Source organism: Somniosus microcephalus, chromosome 11 (genome assembly GCF_052327205.1).
Source record: "Somniosus microcephalus isolate GS21.2 chromosome 11, FLI_Smic_1.0, whole genome shotgun sequence".
In the NCBI taxonomy this organism is placed as follows: Eukaryota; Metazoa; Chordata; class Chondrichthyes; order Squaliformes; family Somniosidae; genus Somniosus; species Somniosus microcephalus.
Window position 1 is genome coordinate 93559184 of NC_140997.1, and position 15596 is coordinate 93574779.

At 46.1% G+C, this 15596-nt stretch overlaps 2 protein-coding genes across 5 annotated transcripts in view; one reads left to right on the forward strand and one right to left on the reverse strand.

Annotated features, from left to right (window-relative positions):
* The window catches only part of LOC147110757 (kelch-like protein 24), a 56719-nt gene extending 52338 nt beyond the window's left edge, over window positions 1–4381 (forward strand). For all 3 annotated transcript variants that reach the window (XM_086001044.1, XM_086001043.1, XM_086001045.1), the window contains exon 9: window positions 1935–4381. In XM_086001044.1, coding sequence (XP_085857170.1) covers window positions 1935–2094 — 160 coding nt within the window. In that variant the 3' untranslated portion in view covers window positions 2095–4381. The remainder of the gene's footprint in view (window positions 1–1934) is intronic.
* Window positions 4382–7051: 2670 nt separating this feature from the next.
* LOC147110758 (NHP2-like protein 1) lies at window positions 7052–15569 on the reverse strand. 2 transcript variants are annotated; one of them, XM_086001052.1, is made up of 3 exons: window positions 15490–15569; window positions 8392–8512; window positions 7052–7491 (listed from the first exon to the last, which is right to left on the reverse strand). In XM_086001052.1, exons 1-3 carry the CDS (start codon window positions 15544–15546, stop codon window positions 7229–7231), a joined length of 441 nt encoding a protein of 146 aa, XP_085857178.1. In that variant the 5' UTR covers window positions 15547–15569; the 3' UTR covers window positions 7052–7228. The 2 variants fall into 2 exon arrangements, with proteins under 2 accessions (XP_085857178.1, XP_085857179.1); XM_086001053.1 differs by lacking the exon at window positions 15490–15569 and adding an exon at window positions 11593–11747.
* Between the last annotated feature and the right edge of the window lie 27 nt (window positions 15570–15596).

Below are 15596 nucleotides of genomic sequence, written 5' to 3' on the forward strand. Positions count from 1 at the left end.
CCAGATGGCTATATTTTACAGTTGCTAATACCAGTTTGGGTTACACACTCCTGGGGAAGGGGGGAGAAGAGGAGGTGGCAGGCCAATCGGGTGGAAAGAAATGGGATTGACTGCTAGTAAAGTGGTTGCATACAAGCCTGATTGATGTACTTGGTCAGTTGTTGCAGTTCAGCTCAACATGTTGTCCTGGAAACTTGGACCAGAGTTTGTTGATCTATTGGAGGAGTGCCAACTGAATCTGAAAGTGAACGGGCAGCTCGCACCAGAAAGCCGCAGATGTTACTTTCAGTCAATCTGAGGCACTCATCACATTGCTCAACTGAAGAAACCGCTCTCTGATTTGAAGTAGCCTTCACTACATCAAGAGGTGAAACTTGGAAGATACAGTGTGAACTGGGTGGCCAGGGTATGAACCAGGTCTAGGCAGTCAGGGTTTTAGATCCCTTTAGAGACTACATTTATTTCACACAAAGACTATAATGGTATCCCAAAGGAGGGATTTGAACCCGACTTCGATGATGGTGTCAAGTCACACTGCAAACTACAGTATTATGGTGACAGCCAAAGGCTTGGACCTCTTGGATTACACATCTCAATGCTAGCTCTGGCCTGCATCACCAGTTTTGCAGATGCAGAGCCAAGCTTTAGTGTTCAAAGAGAGTTTTAAAGCAAAGGTACTTTGGCCTTTCATGAGGATGGACATTTGTCCAACAGTAAAATTTGGGCTAAAAAAATACCCTTGCAAAATGAATATTCTATCCAGTATTTTAAAAATTACATTTGAGGGCACAAATGTCTGGAGCAAATGTAAAATACTGCAGATGCTGGAAATCTGATATAAAAACAGAAAATGCTGGAAACACTCGGCAGGTCAGGCAGCATCTGGAGTTAGAAACCGAGTTAACGCTTCAGGTGGATGAGGTTTCAGGTTCTGACGAAAGATCATCGACCTGAAACGTTAACTCTCTTTCCCTCTTCAGAGATGCTGCCTGAGTATTTCCAGCATTTTTTGTTTTTAATTGTGTAGAGCACTTGGCATCTCTGGCTTCTTGCGAATCTCTGATTTTTTTTCATTGCTGCACCATTGGCGGCCATGCCTTCAGCTGCCTGGGCCCTAAGTTCTGAAATTCCCTCTGTAAACCTCTCTGCCTCTCTCTCCTTTAATAAGCTCCTTAAAACCTACTTCTTTGACCAAGCTTTTGGTCATATGCCCTAATATCATGTGTGGCTTGGTGTCTATGTTTGAATGATTGCGCTCCTGTGAAGAGTCTTGGGATGTTTGACGACGTTAAAGGCACTATATAAATGCAAGTTGTTGTTGTAAACGTGCCATAGAAATGGGGGATAGGTGTTGCTGGGGGGCTCCAATGTTTAAATGCCCCTGGGGAACAAACTGATGCTTTTTGGAAGCTGGGATCAGCAAACACTTCAGGGCTATGAAGATCACTGACCTCAAGTCTAGTTTTACTTCACGATCATTCTTTCTTTGTTCTTGGAGATCATGTAATATTAAAACCGCCCCTGTCTCTCAATTCACTGTGCAACCTGTCCCGTAACAACTGTGATCAAGCCAAAGCTGCATCACAGAATACTGTATTAAGACTGTTTTTCTTAAACTACCATTGTGAAGAAGTTCTGTTCTCTCCGGGATTTAAAAATCTGTTCCATCTCCGACTTTTTCCAGTTCCGACGAAGGGTCATCGACCTGAAACATTAACTCTGTTTCTCTCCACAGATGCTGCCTGACCTGCTGAGTATTTCCAGCATTTTGTTTTTATTTCAGATTTCCAGCATCTGCAGTATTGTGCTTTTCTGGTTAGCTGCAGAATTCTTTCGAAAGGACTAATTTTACTCTAGGTTTGTTGTGTACAAAGTGTTAACAAAGCCAGGTAATCTTTCCCTTATCATTGATTGTCAGTAACTCTCGTTTCCAGATACCATGACACGATTGAGCAGTACAGTGAAGAAAATGGCAAATGGGAGATATTTGGCGAGATGCTCACAAGTCGCAGTTGGTTAAGTTGTGTCTCCGTGCAGATACAGAAAGATACATGGCCCAGCCATGCAGCCGATCAAGAAGATTGTGTGGATTGACGTGGAAATCTCCCATCTCGCACACTCTGAATATGTGCCATTGTCAGCAACCTCGTGAAATGGCTGTCGACAGCAATTTGCAGAATAGGAACGTGTGTAATCTCTTCAAAAAGACTCCCAGTTCTACCAGGTACAAGCTTATAGAAGCACATTTGGGGGGGGGGGGGGGGGTCAGTTTCAACGTTGTAGCCCAGGCGCTAACCTGGCAGAGCGGGATGTAAACGCTTTATAAAACCCCCGCCCCCCAAAAATTTTGTTGCATCATTTTCAATGGGATGAAAACTGGGTGGATTCCACAAGAGGGTGGGGGAGGAAACTCCTTGGACAGGGGTGGGGTGGGGAGGGGTCTCCTTGGAAAGAGGGAGACTGTCTGTCTGTTTCTCCAGGTTACTGCCCAGGTGGCAAAGCTGAAAATTCTCTCCTGCGTTTCAAAAGAGCACATGTGGGTCTGAGTGCCTACAACACGAATCTTGGAATCAATCCTTTAACGGTACTGGGGCAATATAAAATGACAGGTCTTTGCCTCCACTGAGAAGATCGGACCATATTTTCATGGCAGTGGTGCCGACTTGTTTAGGTATCCTGACCTTTTCAAGCAAGATTTTTCTTGGTAATTTTTTTTTTTTGGTGCAGCAGTCATTCTCTAAAAGGGGCTTACTTTTTTCCAACAGCTATGCTTCCCACAAATCTCATGAACTATTGAGGCTGATTCTGCTTATTGCCTCCTCTGCATTGATTTATTTTACTCAAGTCTCTCTAGCCTGCTGCTCCTCGCATACAAACCCTACTGGAAACCATGACTGTGAAGCGCTTTGTGATGTGGAAGGTGCTTTGAGTTTGGTATTTCGCTGTATCTGAAGAGAGATAAGCTTCCATTCTTAAAGCATTGAGGATGCACACACCTTCCTGCCGTAGCATCCAGATTCGGGAAGGCTGATTTTGTGCGTTATATTTTCCTGCATCTTTTTGGTACTTGCAGATCCTGCACATGTTCCTACGTGTCCAGTTGTTTAAATGAGGGTGAACCCACACCATACAAACTGCTGCAAATTTACAGCTTGGGTTAAAAACTCCTCGCCACCTAGACAAGGGAACTTTTAAACTCGTTTCCATCACTTCAGGAAAGGCTTCACTTATGCAGGTACAAGTTTTAAAGCTTTAGTATCCCACACTTTAAAGTAGGTTTCAATACAGTACTGAGCAAAGCCAGCCTGCACGTCAGGCTCTGGTTTCCTGTGACGAGATGCGTAATTATACATTGCAGTGACTTTTACAACAAGTGCCCACTGCAAATACTGGGTGGTGTTCTCCTTGGGTATCCTGCTGGTGTTAGTGGGTGAAGATGGAGTTAGTGAGATTCTCTTATTGATAACTAAGCAAACTTACTGGAGATCCAGCCGGTTCTGCTATCGTGGAATGGAAGAAAATTATTTCACCAAGTGAGGTCACTCCGTAAGGAAGCTGGTACCTTTTTAAGGTGGTTTGGCGGGGGGGAAGAAGAGAAATGCCCTCTAGCCACTCTTTCTGGGTCACGCTGACCAAGGGGTCAGGTTTGATTCCTGGTCTACTCCGACTCCAGTTTGTGGGGCACTGGTTGGGACTGCCCCAGTTGCCAAGATACCCTTGGGTTAGAAAAGGGAGTCTGCTCCTGTTTGCTTTATACAGCGGCCCTTGACTGTGTATTGACCAGACTCCTGCAGCTGGCCACAGTAGGATAACCTCACTACATGAGTAACAGGCTGTTGGTATTAAGATTGCCGCTGCCCTGTGGAACTGTACCTCTGAAAGGAAACTGGTACCTTCAGTGGGGGGGCGGAGTGGAAAACTCACCGTTACAAACTTTCTATTCAAATTAGGGTGTTTTAATGGCTTTGTTGCAAGAATTGCTGCTGTGTGGTTCTCCCTCCCCTGTTTTGTGGTACTGTCTATTTTGTTGTTGAAATTGACTTCTTTGTTAAATGGTACTTCATTCTCAAACCCTGGGAGTGTCAATTTGGTCAGGGTTCTGAAACTTAACCAGTTTTAACCTTCCAAACAAATTCACGTTTTAAAAGCTTCAGATTTTATTGCACTCAACTGATGCCGTGCTTATAATCACGCACTATGCAATAAAAATTTTCTAGCAGTAACTTTTAAAACCCTATGGGTTTTAAAAAAAAGAAAACCACTGTTTCTGATCAAATGTACAAGAAAGCTTTCATACCTCAGTATATCCAAGTTATAATTAAACTGTTAAATCATTTAATGCAAATATTGACATGTATAATAAACTTTTGTATTAAACATTTTCATTGTTAATTATTGGACTACAGATGTTTGCAACCACTGCATCCTATTTAACCCAGAGCTCAGCCCCACATCCTCTCCAGCAGAGAGATGGCCTATTTCCACTCAATATCATCCAACTCCATCCCATCTGCTGCTAAAACCCTCACATCTGCCTTGATCACCTAGACTACTATTCTAATGCACTCCTGGCTGGCCCCCCTTCTACCTAACTAAGCACATCCAGCCCTGCGGTCCATATCCTCTCCCAATCACCACTGTGTTCCCAGTCCCCTAGCAACTCATTTTAAATCTTGCCTCTTCTGGCTCTAATTCCCCCCTCAAGTTGTCGGTTTCTGATACTGGCCTCTTATGCAGCTGCCTGGGCCACACACTCTGGAATTCCCTTCATTACTGCCACTGCCTCTTGGCCTTGAACACCCTTCTTAAAATCCACCCTTGGTTACCCCCCCTCTCTCTCCCCCCCTCTCTCTCCTCTCCCCCCCCCCCCTCTCTCTCCTCTCTCCCCCCCCCCCTCTTTCCCCCCCCCCCCCTCTCTCTCCCCCCCCTCTCTCTCTCTCCTCTCTCCCCCCCCCCTCTCCTCCCCCCCACTCTCTCCCCCCCCCCCACACTCTCTCCCCCCCCCCCACACTCTCTCCCCCCCCCCCCACTCTCTCTCTCCCCCTTCCCCCCCTCTCTCTCTCCCCCCCCCCTCTCTCTCCCCTCTCCCCCCCCCCCTCCCTCTTCCCCCCCCCCTCTCTCCTCCTCCCCCGGCTCCATGCCCATTTTTGAATTATGCCTCTGAACACCACAGGATGTTTTCTCCTATAATCAATTTAAAGTTCTGTACCCCTCATCTTCATGAGCTGACTTTTCCTCTGGGATTAGCCCTCTTCTATTGGATGTAGATAGCTCTCTTTATTCTGTTTTGGTACATTGGCCAGGACATCAGTGAAGTGGTTGTGGGACCTTGCTGTGCCCACATTTGCCTACAACAGTATGTACACTTCTAACCCAACGTGCTAGTTGTAAGTGCTTTGGGACATCTTGAGGCTGTGAAAGGCAGTATATAAATACAGGTTATTCTATTTTTAACTTGCATTTTGGTTTAAAAAAATCAACCATTTCATAGAATACAGCACAGGAGGCTATTTGGTGCATCATGCCTGTGTCAGCCAGTTAAATACAACCTGCAATTCAGCTTGAATAGCAGCGAGATCAAACCAATTAATTGTACTGCCCTCCAGAAATGACCAATGACCCTAAATGCCCCAAACACCCCCTGACAAATGCTTGAAATCACCCTCCAGCCAGTTGCTCAAGATGCAACTGGTCTTTGCTATTTGAGGACTGGATCCATCCTTTGTCTATGATCCAGCGCTCCTGGAGCGTGGCAACAGTTGGACGTTAAGCAGCCTCAGGAAGGATTTCCCTTGGCTGAGAGATAGTTCCTGGAGCAAGATTGCAGCACCAGTGCATGAAGCCACCATCAGGCTCCAGTCTCATTGTTAAAACCCTGTTGCCATATTTCTCTGCAGTAATCCACACCCTGTCCTCAAATGCTACATCACAACTGCAGGAGCCAAAGGGTGTAGAACAGTTCATTGCTCTGGACTCCATCCCTGGCACTAGGTACTTTATATTAAACATGGCACTGCTGTTGATGGCTGCCAATCACCATCCACTTTACCATGACCTCACTATACTGCATCTGCACTGTGGGGTGGTGCCACCATATTTCATATGGGCAAAAAGTATTACATACTAGCAGACCCCTGAATTAGAGTACCTGCCCCTTATCCCTACTGTCTCTAGCCAATTCCCCTAACCACTTTTGGAAAAAAGCCCAGAAATCTCCTGACCTTCAACACCATCATTGAGTCCTCCACCACTGACAACTTAGGAGTTACTATTTGAACAGAAGCTGAACTGGACCCCCTCAAAGCCACTCATCATTTACAAGGCTCAAGTCAGAAGTATGAAAGAATACACCTCGATGGGTGCAGTCGCAACAACATTCAAGAAGCTAGACACTAGGAATGAGTTCACCTCATTGGTTTCCCTGCCACTGGACTCTTTCTTTCCTTCCTTCCTTCCCCCCCCCCCCGCCCCGCCGCAGCAAGTAGAATCTACAGAATGCACTGCAGCAACTCATCAACTTTACTTGGACAGCACCTTCCTTCCCTGCAACCTCTACCACTGAAGCACAAGTTGGATAAACAAGTGTGAAATGCTACACAACTGTAGAGATAGCATCCTCAAACTAAGTACACAGGGGTACCTACATTAACTACTTGAGTTTGGTACTACTAGCAAAGCAACAACAACCCACCTTGTCATTTCCCACCTTGTCATTTCCCACTCCAGCCAGCCAGCTCGCATTTAGTGCCAACAGCTGGAGGCTTAACCCATTGGATTGGGTCGAAACCCACAAGCAGCCAGACCCCCCCTCTGCCTGTCAGCAACAGCTAGTATTTTACTACAGAAGTGTTTGTGCTCAATAGGTCAGTCAAAGGCAGGGTAAGAAAAGTTTAAGTTGAGGGAAGAATAAAGATTTACCTTTTGGATTAGAACGCTGGCCTCCAATAAACTGAACTACCATCTTGAAGTCAGTGAAGGTGAGGACTTTTGCTATAAAGTGGCAGTCCAGCATTTGAAAGGCAAGTTTCAGGGGTATAAACCTTAGGCAGTGTTCAGGATAAGCACTTTATTTAAAGAAATTAAAGTACATTACAAATGCACCATTAGAGCAATCCTACCACAATGTTCTAAAGCAGTTAGAAGAAAAAAAAAGTGGAATGTACATGTCTGACGGTTGGAAGCCATTTCCTGTTGAGCCATTGAATATCCCACTGACTGCCATGGCGATTCAAACCAGGAGGCGCTCGACTGCTTGTTGAACAGACTGAATCTGTGGCTTCAGCTGTGAGCCTTCCTTTATGGTGACGGAGGATGCAATAACTGGCCGACACACACCACAGGCACGGCCCAGAGCCTGTTTGGACCTGACAAAAACATACGGCACGTTCTTGTCTTCACAGAGAAGAGGTAAATGAAGAATAATCTCCAACGGTTCAGCATCTGCTGCCATCACTATGAACTCTGCAATTCCTCTGTTCAAGGTCTTGGTGGCTGCAAAGAAAGAAATACATCTTCAATTCCATCCTCTGCTTTGAGAGGTGAGAAGGACTACTCCCAGTGTCACCTCCCACCCCCAGACAAAGGACTACTCCCAGCGTCACCTCCCGCCCCCAGACAAAGGACTACTCCCAGCGTCACCTCCCGCCCCCAGACAAAGGACTACTCCCAGCGTCACCTCCCGCCCCCAGACAAAGGACTACTCCCAGCGTCACCTCCCGCCCCCAGACAAAGGACTACTCCCAGCGTCACCTCCCGCCCCCAGACAAAGGACTACTCCCAGCGTCACCTCCCGCCCCCAGACAAAGGACTACTCCCAGCGTCACCTCCCGCCCCCAGACAAAGGACTACTCCCAGCGTCACCTCCCGCCCCCAGACAAAGGACTACTCCCAGCGTCACCTCCCACCCCTGCAATGATCCATCCCTGACTACCTTGCTTTCAATTTTGATAGCAATCTTAGGTGTGAATTTACTTTTGCCAAACCAAATGACTTGAGTTCTGTTCTTTGACCATGCCAGACCTGCACCTAACCTCTTGCCCGCTCCTACATTCTGACACTCCACAGAAGGCAGCAGATCTGAATCACTTAAATTTGCTGTGTATGTCTCCCATCTCCTGGTCAACAATCTACTGTCAGCCAATAGCACTAAACAAATCAAAGGCCATTCAACTTGTTTGCAGGACCTTGCTATGCACAAACCAGCTGCCACATCAAAAGCAATTCATCGGTTGTACGGCATTCTGGGACAAGTTGCTAGATAAATGCAAGTTGTCTTATGATATCAAGAGCTGGCGGGATCACTTCCAACTTAAAATAAACTTTTTTGCAGATTACAAGTGACCTGACTCCTAATGTCCATTACCGTGCCCAGAAAGCCAAACATAAGGGTACCTTCATTGGCTCCCTTTCGAAGTTGCTTATAGTTCCCCGCTTGCTGTACAAGATCCAGTATCGTCTTTGTCAGCTGAGCATCTGCGAGAGGATAGGCTTTTGGGTTAACGTCTTGTTCCGTCTACAATAAAAAGCAAGCGAGAGAGAGAGTTGGGTTTATTAGAATGGGAGCTCAATATTAAATAGTCTTGATTAAAGAGCACGTTAAGAAATTGAAAAGGAACACAACAGTCAACAGTATTGTAACACAACCAGACTTCTGTGTACACTGAAGAACTAAAATTCTTCAGAGAAGGTGATGAAGTGTAAGAATGATTAAATCCTGAGTTTGTAGCTAAGACTGCACTCCCTATGGCAGTCTAAGTTTTAAATAGAATTTACAGTACAGAAACCAGCCATTCAGCCCCACTGGTCTAGGCCAGTGTTAATGCTCCATGAGCCTCCTCCCAACCTACTTCATCTAATGTGATCAGCATTTCCTTCGAATCCTTTCTCCCCATGTGCTTAGAGCTTCCCCTTAAATACATCTCTGGTATTCAGCTCAACTACTCCCTGTGGTAGCGAGTTCCATACTCTAACCACTCTCTGGGTAAAGAAGTTTCTCCTGAATTCCTTATTGGATTTATTAGTGATGATCTTATATTTATGACCAGTCATCTGTACGGTCCCATGCAGGCCACTCACCGGCCTTCACACTAGATACTGCGCATCAACGTTCCCTCTAAGCTGCGCAGTTCTCTGCAATTGTGAATTGGCCGCGCAGCCCCTTAAAGGGGCAGCGCATCCCAAAAAAAGTGGGAAAGTTGCCAAGCATGCGCAAAAATTTGAATGGGCTGCGCAGTGGGGAAAGCAGGCCACGCAGGAGGCAGTGTGGATTATGCAACTGTGAACTTGTAACAGCAGCCAAAGAAGCGACAGCTGAGCCTCCAAACCAGCAAAACACTTGGGACAAAAGCAGAATACTGCGGATGCTGGAGTATACACTTGGGACACTTTCTACCTCCGCCCCCACATTATCACATTTGAAAAAGTTCTTCCACCCAGCCTGTACTCTATATGGTTGAGATATAAATATTGGCCAGGACACTAGAGGGAGCCAACAGGACCTTGGCTTAACATCTCACCTGAAAGACTGCACCTCTGACAGTGCAGCACTCCCTTGGTACTGCACTGGAGTGTCAGTCTGAATAATGCAAGTTATCTATACTGGCAGCTTCTTGTGTAGCTTACCAAGTCAAAGTACAATCTCTACATTCTACTCTGAAAAGTAGAAAATTGACCTTTTGTACTAATGGACCTAAAGCGTCAAACTATTCCCCCATAAACCACTAATACAATAGCTAAATACTGCGGATGCTGGAAATCTGGAACAACAGAAAATGCTGGAAACACTCAGCAGGTCAGGCAGCATCCGTGGAGAGAGAAACAGAGTCAACGTTTCGGGTCGAGGACCCTTCGGCAGAACTGGAAAAGGTTAGAGGAGAGATTTTTAAGTAGGGGCAGGGAGATGGGGATGAAAGAACAAAGGGAAGGTCTGACAGGCTGGAAAGATTGACTGACAAAAGGGATGATGGTGCAAGGCATAAAGAGAGGTAATGGGACAAGTTAAGAAACAAAAGACGACTCTAGATGAGGTGTGAATGGCGATGGCAGAATCATCAATAGCTACCATGTGAGAAGACACGGGCAGGGGGCGCCGCGGTTCTGGTCTGAAATCGTTGAACTCAGTGTTGAGTCGAGAAGGCTATAAAGTACCTAATCGAAAGATGAGGTGTTGTTCCTCGAGCTTATGCTAAGCTTCGTTGCAACAGTGCAAGCGGCTGAGGACTGAGTGGGAGTGGAGCGGAGAATTCAAGCGACAGGCGACTCGGGGTCACGCTTATGGACTGAACAGAAGTGTTCTGCAAAGCAGTCACCCAATCTGTTTGGTCTCCCCAATGTAGAGGAGGCTGCACCGTGAGCAGCGAATACAGTATACTAAATTGTAAGTACAAGTAAATCGCTGTTTCACCTGGAAGGAGTGTTTGGGGCCCTGGACAGTGGGAAGGGAGGAGGTAAAAGGGGAGGTGTTGCATCTCCTGCGCTTGCACGGGAAGGTGCCGTGGGCGATAGAGGAGTGGACCAGGGTGTCGCAGAGGGATGCTGAAAGGGGAGGGGAGCGGATGATGTGTTTGGTGGTGGGATCACACTGGAAGTGGCAGAAATGGCACAGGATGATCTGTTGAATGTGGAGGCTGGTGGGGTGAAAGGTGAAGACAAGGGGAACCCTGTCGTGGTTCTGGGAGGGAGGGGATGGGGTGAGAGCAAAAGTGCGGGAAATGTAACAGACACAAACCATCCTGTTCTCAAAGAGCTGAGGCACTGGTTACTCAACCAGATCTCCAAAATGCAGTTGAAAAAACCACAGATTTTGTATTCAGAAAATGACAATTGCAAAAAGGTTAGCACTGCAATCGTACTACTCACAGCAGTACATTCTAAAACCCTGAGAACTATATAGAACTTCAAGGCCCGCAGATACAATGGCACTAAATAACCCATTTTCCTCGAATGAAAAGTTCAGTTAAACCAGTCTCTTTGTAACTCAGAATCCCATAAGCTCCCGTAACCCTTTGCAACACGCGTTTGCAGAGAAAGGAGTTCAAAGATGCTGAAAACATTCTAAATGAGGCATCACCCGTAACCGTATCTAGTTAAGACTTGGTTTCTAGTTAAATAACCAGACAAGATTTGGCTAAATAATTTTTCCAAAACGCGACCTAAAGTTATTGAAAGTACAGAGAAATGCCAAAAAGTGGACGAGAACATTGGACAAAAGGTCTCAAATGCTGCGGGTGGCGAAGGGTGTTTAGAATTCAGCAGCTGACCAGGTCTACCCATGCAAATTCGGTGTAATTCCCCACATGGATTCACCCCCAGGCCCCGGCCTGAACCTGCGGCCGCCGCTTCCAAGTGGGTCAAGACCAACCGACTGCTGAAGCGCTAAACCGGTGCGGGTCAGCTCCAACTCCAGCTCCAGCTCCGGGGCCCAGACTAAAAGCCGGTGGCCCGCTTGACTAGCCGGCGTGCGGCCTCGGCAGTGTGATGCTCTCCAGCCCGCGGCCTGACTGAAGCAATGCGGGCCGGAGCCTGCGGCCCTCACACGCGGGATCCCGGCCCGGCCGCGACCTCCCTCCGCTTCACGGGGGCCGCCCCACTCACCATCTCCTTATTTGATATAATCCAAGCTGCTGACTCGCTGGTGCTGGATCTCCCGCTGTCCCCTCGGCTATCGCTTCACGGAGGACCTGACTGGTGAAACGCTCGCCGCCTTCACCTCACAACCCGCTGGCAGCCAGGCCAAGAGCTCACTCGCCGACAATAAATAGTCGCGGCGCCCCACAGCGCCACCTCCGCTCGGCTGTCTCAGTTACACATGAGCAAGGCCACTCGGCCCATCTGCAGCTCATGTTATCCAGAATGGCTGCAAAGTCTCCCCATTGCCGCATCCAATCGGTTTTTAAAATGATCCCCGGGTTTATCAGCTCCCTCCGGCATCCACGACCGGTGGGCACTGCAGGGTACAGGTTGCATCATTTTTTCTTATTCATTCACGGGATGTGGGCGTCTCTGGCGAGGCCAGCATTTATTGCCCACCCCTAAGTGCCCTCGGTGGCGGTGGTGAGCTGCCTTCTTGAACCGCTGCAGTCCGTGTGGTGAAGGTAATCCCACAGTGGTGTTCCTCTTTTGGTAAAACCATAAATTTAGACACATAAAAACTGTAAATAAACCATTAAAACTGTAAATAAACCAATCAAACTGTAATAAACCAATAAAACTTCAAATAAACCTTAATAATCAAATTAAAATTTGGTTCTCCAGCCCAATTAAGCACTCCAGTCCCCGCGGCGCCCACCGGTCACGAAAGTGATCCAGCGCGCCGGCGGACACCGCGTGCTCCAGCTCTAGGGCCACCCGGGCGCGAACATGGCCACGGAAGAGAGGGAGGGCCACAGTGGTGTTAGGGAGGGAGTTCCAGGATTTTGACCCAGTGACGATGAAGGAACGGCGATATACTTCCAAATCAGGATGGTGTATGACTTGGAGGAGAACTTGGAGGTGGTGGTGTTCCCATGCGTCTGCTGCCCTTGTCCTTCTAGGTGGAAGAGGTCAAGGGTTTGGGAGGTGCTGCCGAAGAAGCCTTGGCGAGTTGCTGCAGTGCATCTTGTAGATGCTCACAATAACATTATCATTTAATTATTGTTTGTTTGTTATATTTGTGGTGCCCTAGAAGGGCACTTGCTTTAATATTTTTTATTTCTGTCCAGTGACAGTGTTACCCGACAGATGCTAAAAAAAAGCCTACAAGGTATTCATAGAATCATAGAAATTTACAGCACAGAAGGAGGCTATTTGGCCCATCTTGTCCGTGCCGGCCGACAAAGAGCTATTCACCCTAATCCCACTTTCCAGCACTTGGTCCGTAGCCTTGTAGGTTTTGGCACTTCAAGTGCATATCCAAGTACTTTTTAAATGTGATGAGGGTTTCTGCCTCTACCACCCTTTCAGGCAGTGAGTTCCAGACCCCCACCACCCTCTGGGTGAAAACATTTCTCCTGAACTCCCATCTCAACCTCCAACCAATTGCTTTAATTGACTGTTCTTCAGACTTACTTGATAGGACCTGTAATAGAAATTCTCTATAAAGTTCAATTTCCCTACGAGATTCATAAGGAATATAAGATTGAAGAATTTGTGTTTAGGTTAAGTAACTTAAGACCACTGCAGTTCTTTGCCAATTGCCATATTATCCATAGACCATTAACACACAATGTGTTCTTCATAAACCACTAGTAAATTACCATGGCATTGTCTATGGTCAATTGATGGATTTAAATAATTTTATATACAAGATGGTGATTGAGTTGGGAAAGAAAATCATCTGACACATCCACCCTGTGGCCAGAACCACCAACAACACTGTGACAGTTGACATAGGGAATTGGAATGGTAAATGTTGACACAAATGTGTGACCAAAAGTTATGAGGTTTGTAGACAGGAAGTGCATGCCCTATATACGATTTTTAATAATATATAAATGTAATAGAACTTTACTTTTCTGCACAATTATATAAAATGTTCAAGCATAATAGATTTATATTTCATACACGTGGTATATTCATGGAATATCAATTTTGTTTCCCCCCATAATAGAATGCTGATAAGTTGGCTTTGTAAAGTGACAATAATATAAATTAGATTCCCTATCCATTCTCTGATTTGTCAGTAGATATAAATACAATTTTAATATTTATTTTTTTAACAGAAAAAATGTCTACTCCTCTTGAAAAAAATGGTTTTCAAATCCTCATAATGACTTTTCCAAACTGCCAATTGGCATAATCTTTATATATAGCCAGAGAAGTAAATTTATAAAATCAATCTTCTGAGTAAAGATACTGGATTTTACAACAAAAACCAAAAATGCCAGAAGCATTCAGCAAGTAAGCCAGCATCTGTGGCGAGAATAGACAAGTTAGCGTCAGGTAACGACCCTTCATCAGTAATGGTAGCAAAATACTGCAGATGTTGGAAATCCGAAATAACAACAGAAAATGCTGGAAAAACTCAGCAAGTCAGGCAACATCCGTGGAGAGAAATTTGAGTTGACGTTTCGGGTTTGACCCTTCTTCAAAACTGGAGAGAAAAGGAACTAGATCGAAGGCAGGGCTGCGATCGGACAAAAGAATAAAAGAACCAAAAGAAGTAAAAGAGATTAGAAGCTAGACGAGATGGTAATAGGCTGTGATTAGGTGTAAAGTGTACTGGCAGGGCAAAAGATAGCTGCCAGGTGTGAGAGAGAAACAAAAGGAAAGGGGGGGGGGAAAGGAAAGGAGTGGAAAAATATAAGTGAAAATGAAATAGGGGCCGAGGTTATGATCTGAAATTGTTGAACTCGATATTGAGACCGGAAGGCTGCAGAGTGCCTAATCGGAAGATGAGGTGCTGTTCCTCGAGTTTACGTTGAGCTTCCGTGGAACAGTACAAGAGGCCAAGGACGGTGAGGTCCGAGTGGGAATGGAGCGGTGAATTGAAATGACAGGCGACCGGAAGCTCGGGGTCACCCTTACGGACTGAACGGAGGTGTTCCGCAAAGCGGTCACCCAATCTGCGTTTGGTCTCCCCAATGTAGAGGAGACCGCATCCTCTACATTGGGGAGACCAAACGCAGATTGGGTGACCGCTTTGCGGAACACCTCCGTTCAGTCCGTAAGGGTGACCCCGAGCTTCCGGTCGCCTGTCATTTCAATTCACCGCTCCATTCCCACTCGGACCTCACCGTCCTTGGCCTCTTGTACTGTTCCACGGAAGCTCAACGTAAACTCGAGGAACAGCACCTCATCTTCCGATTAGGCACTCTGCAGCCTTCCGGTCTCAATATCGAGTTCAACAATTTCAGATCATAACCTCGGCCCCTATTTCATTTTCACTTATATTTTTCCACTCCTTTCCTTTCCCCCCCCCCTTTCCTTTTGTTTCTCTCTCACACCTGGCAGCTATCTTTTGCCCTGCCAGTACACTTTACACCTAATCACAGCCTATTACCATCTCGTCTAGCTTCTAATCTCTTTTACTTCTTTTGGTTCTTTTATTCTTTTGTCCGATCGCAGCCCTGCCTTCGATCTAGTTCCTTTTCTCTCCAGTTTTGAAGAAGGGTCAAACCCGAAACGTCAACTCAAATTTCTCTCCACGGATGTTGCCTGACTTGCTGAGTTTTTCCAGCATTTTCTGTTGTTATTTCCTTCATCAGTAATAGCCAGTTCTATCGAAGAGTCTATACTTAAGCTATGAAGTAATCTGTTCTTTCTACCTATGTTGACTGACCTGCTGTGTGTTTCCAGTATTTTCTATTTTTGTTTTAGATTTCCAGCATCTGCACTTTTTTTGCATAATGTATTCTTGCAACTTTTTTGCACAGTATAACATACAATATTATAACACAACGCAACGTGCATAACAAATGATACAGTAAAATGCAATGCATATGCTCACATTACACTCTACATATAATTCAATATATAACTATAGTATTAAAACAGAGGTCAGTTCACAAGGACCTTTAAACGGTACTTGCAGGTGACTTCACATAGTATGGGAAGGGCAGCTGCCACCATATTGTGTGTCTCAGAGCCGGTCGCTGGTCAGCCGTCATATTGTGTGTGTG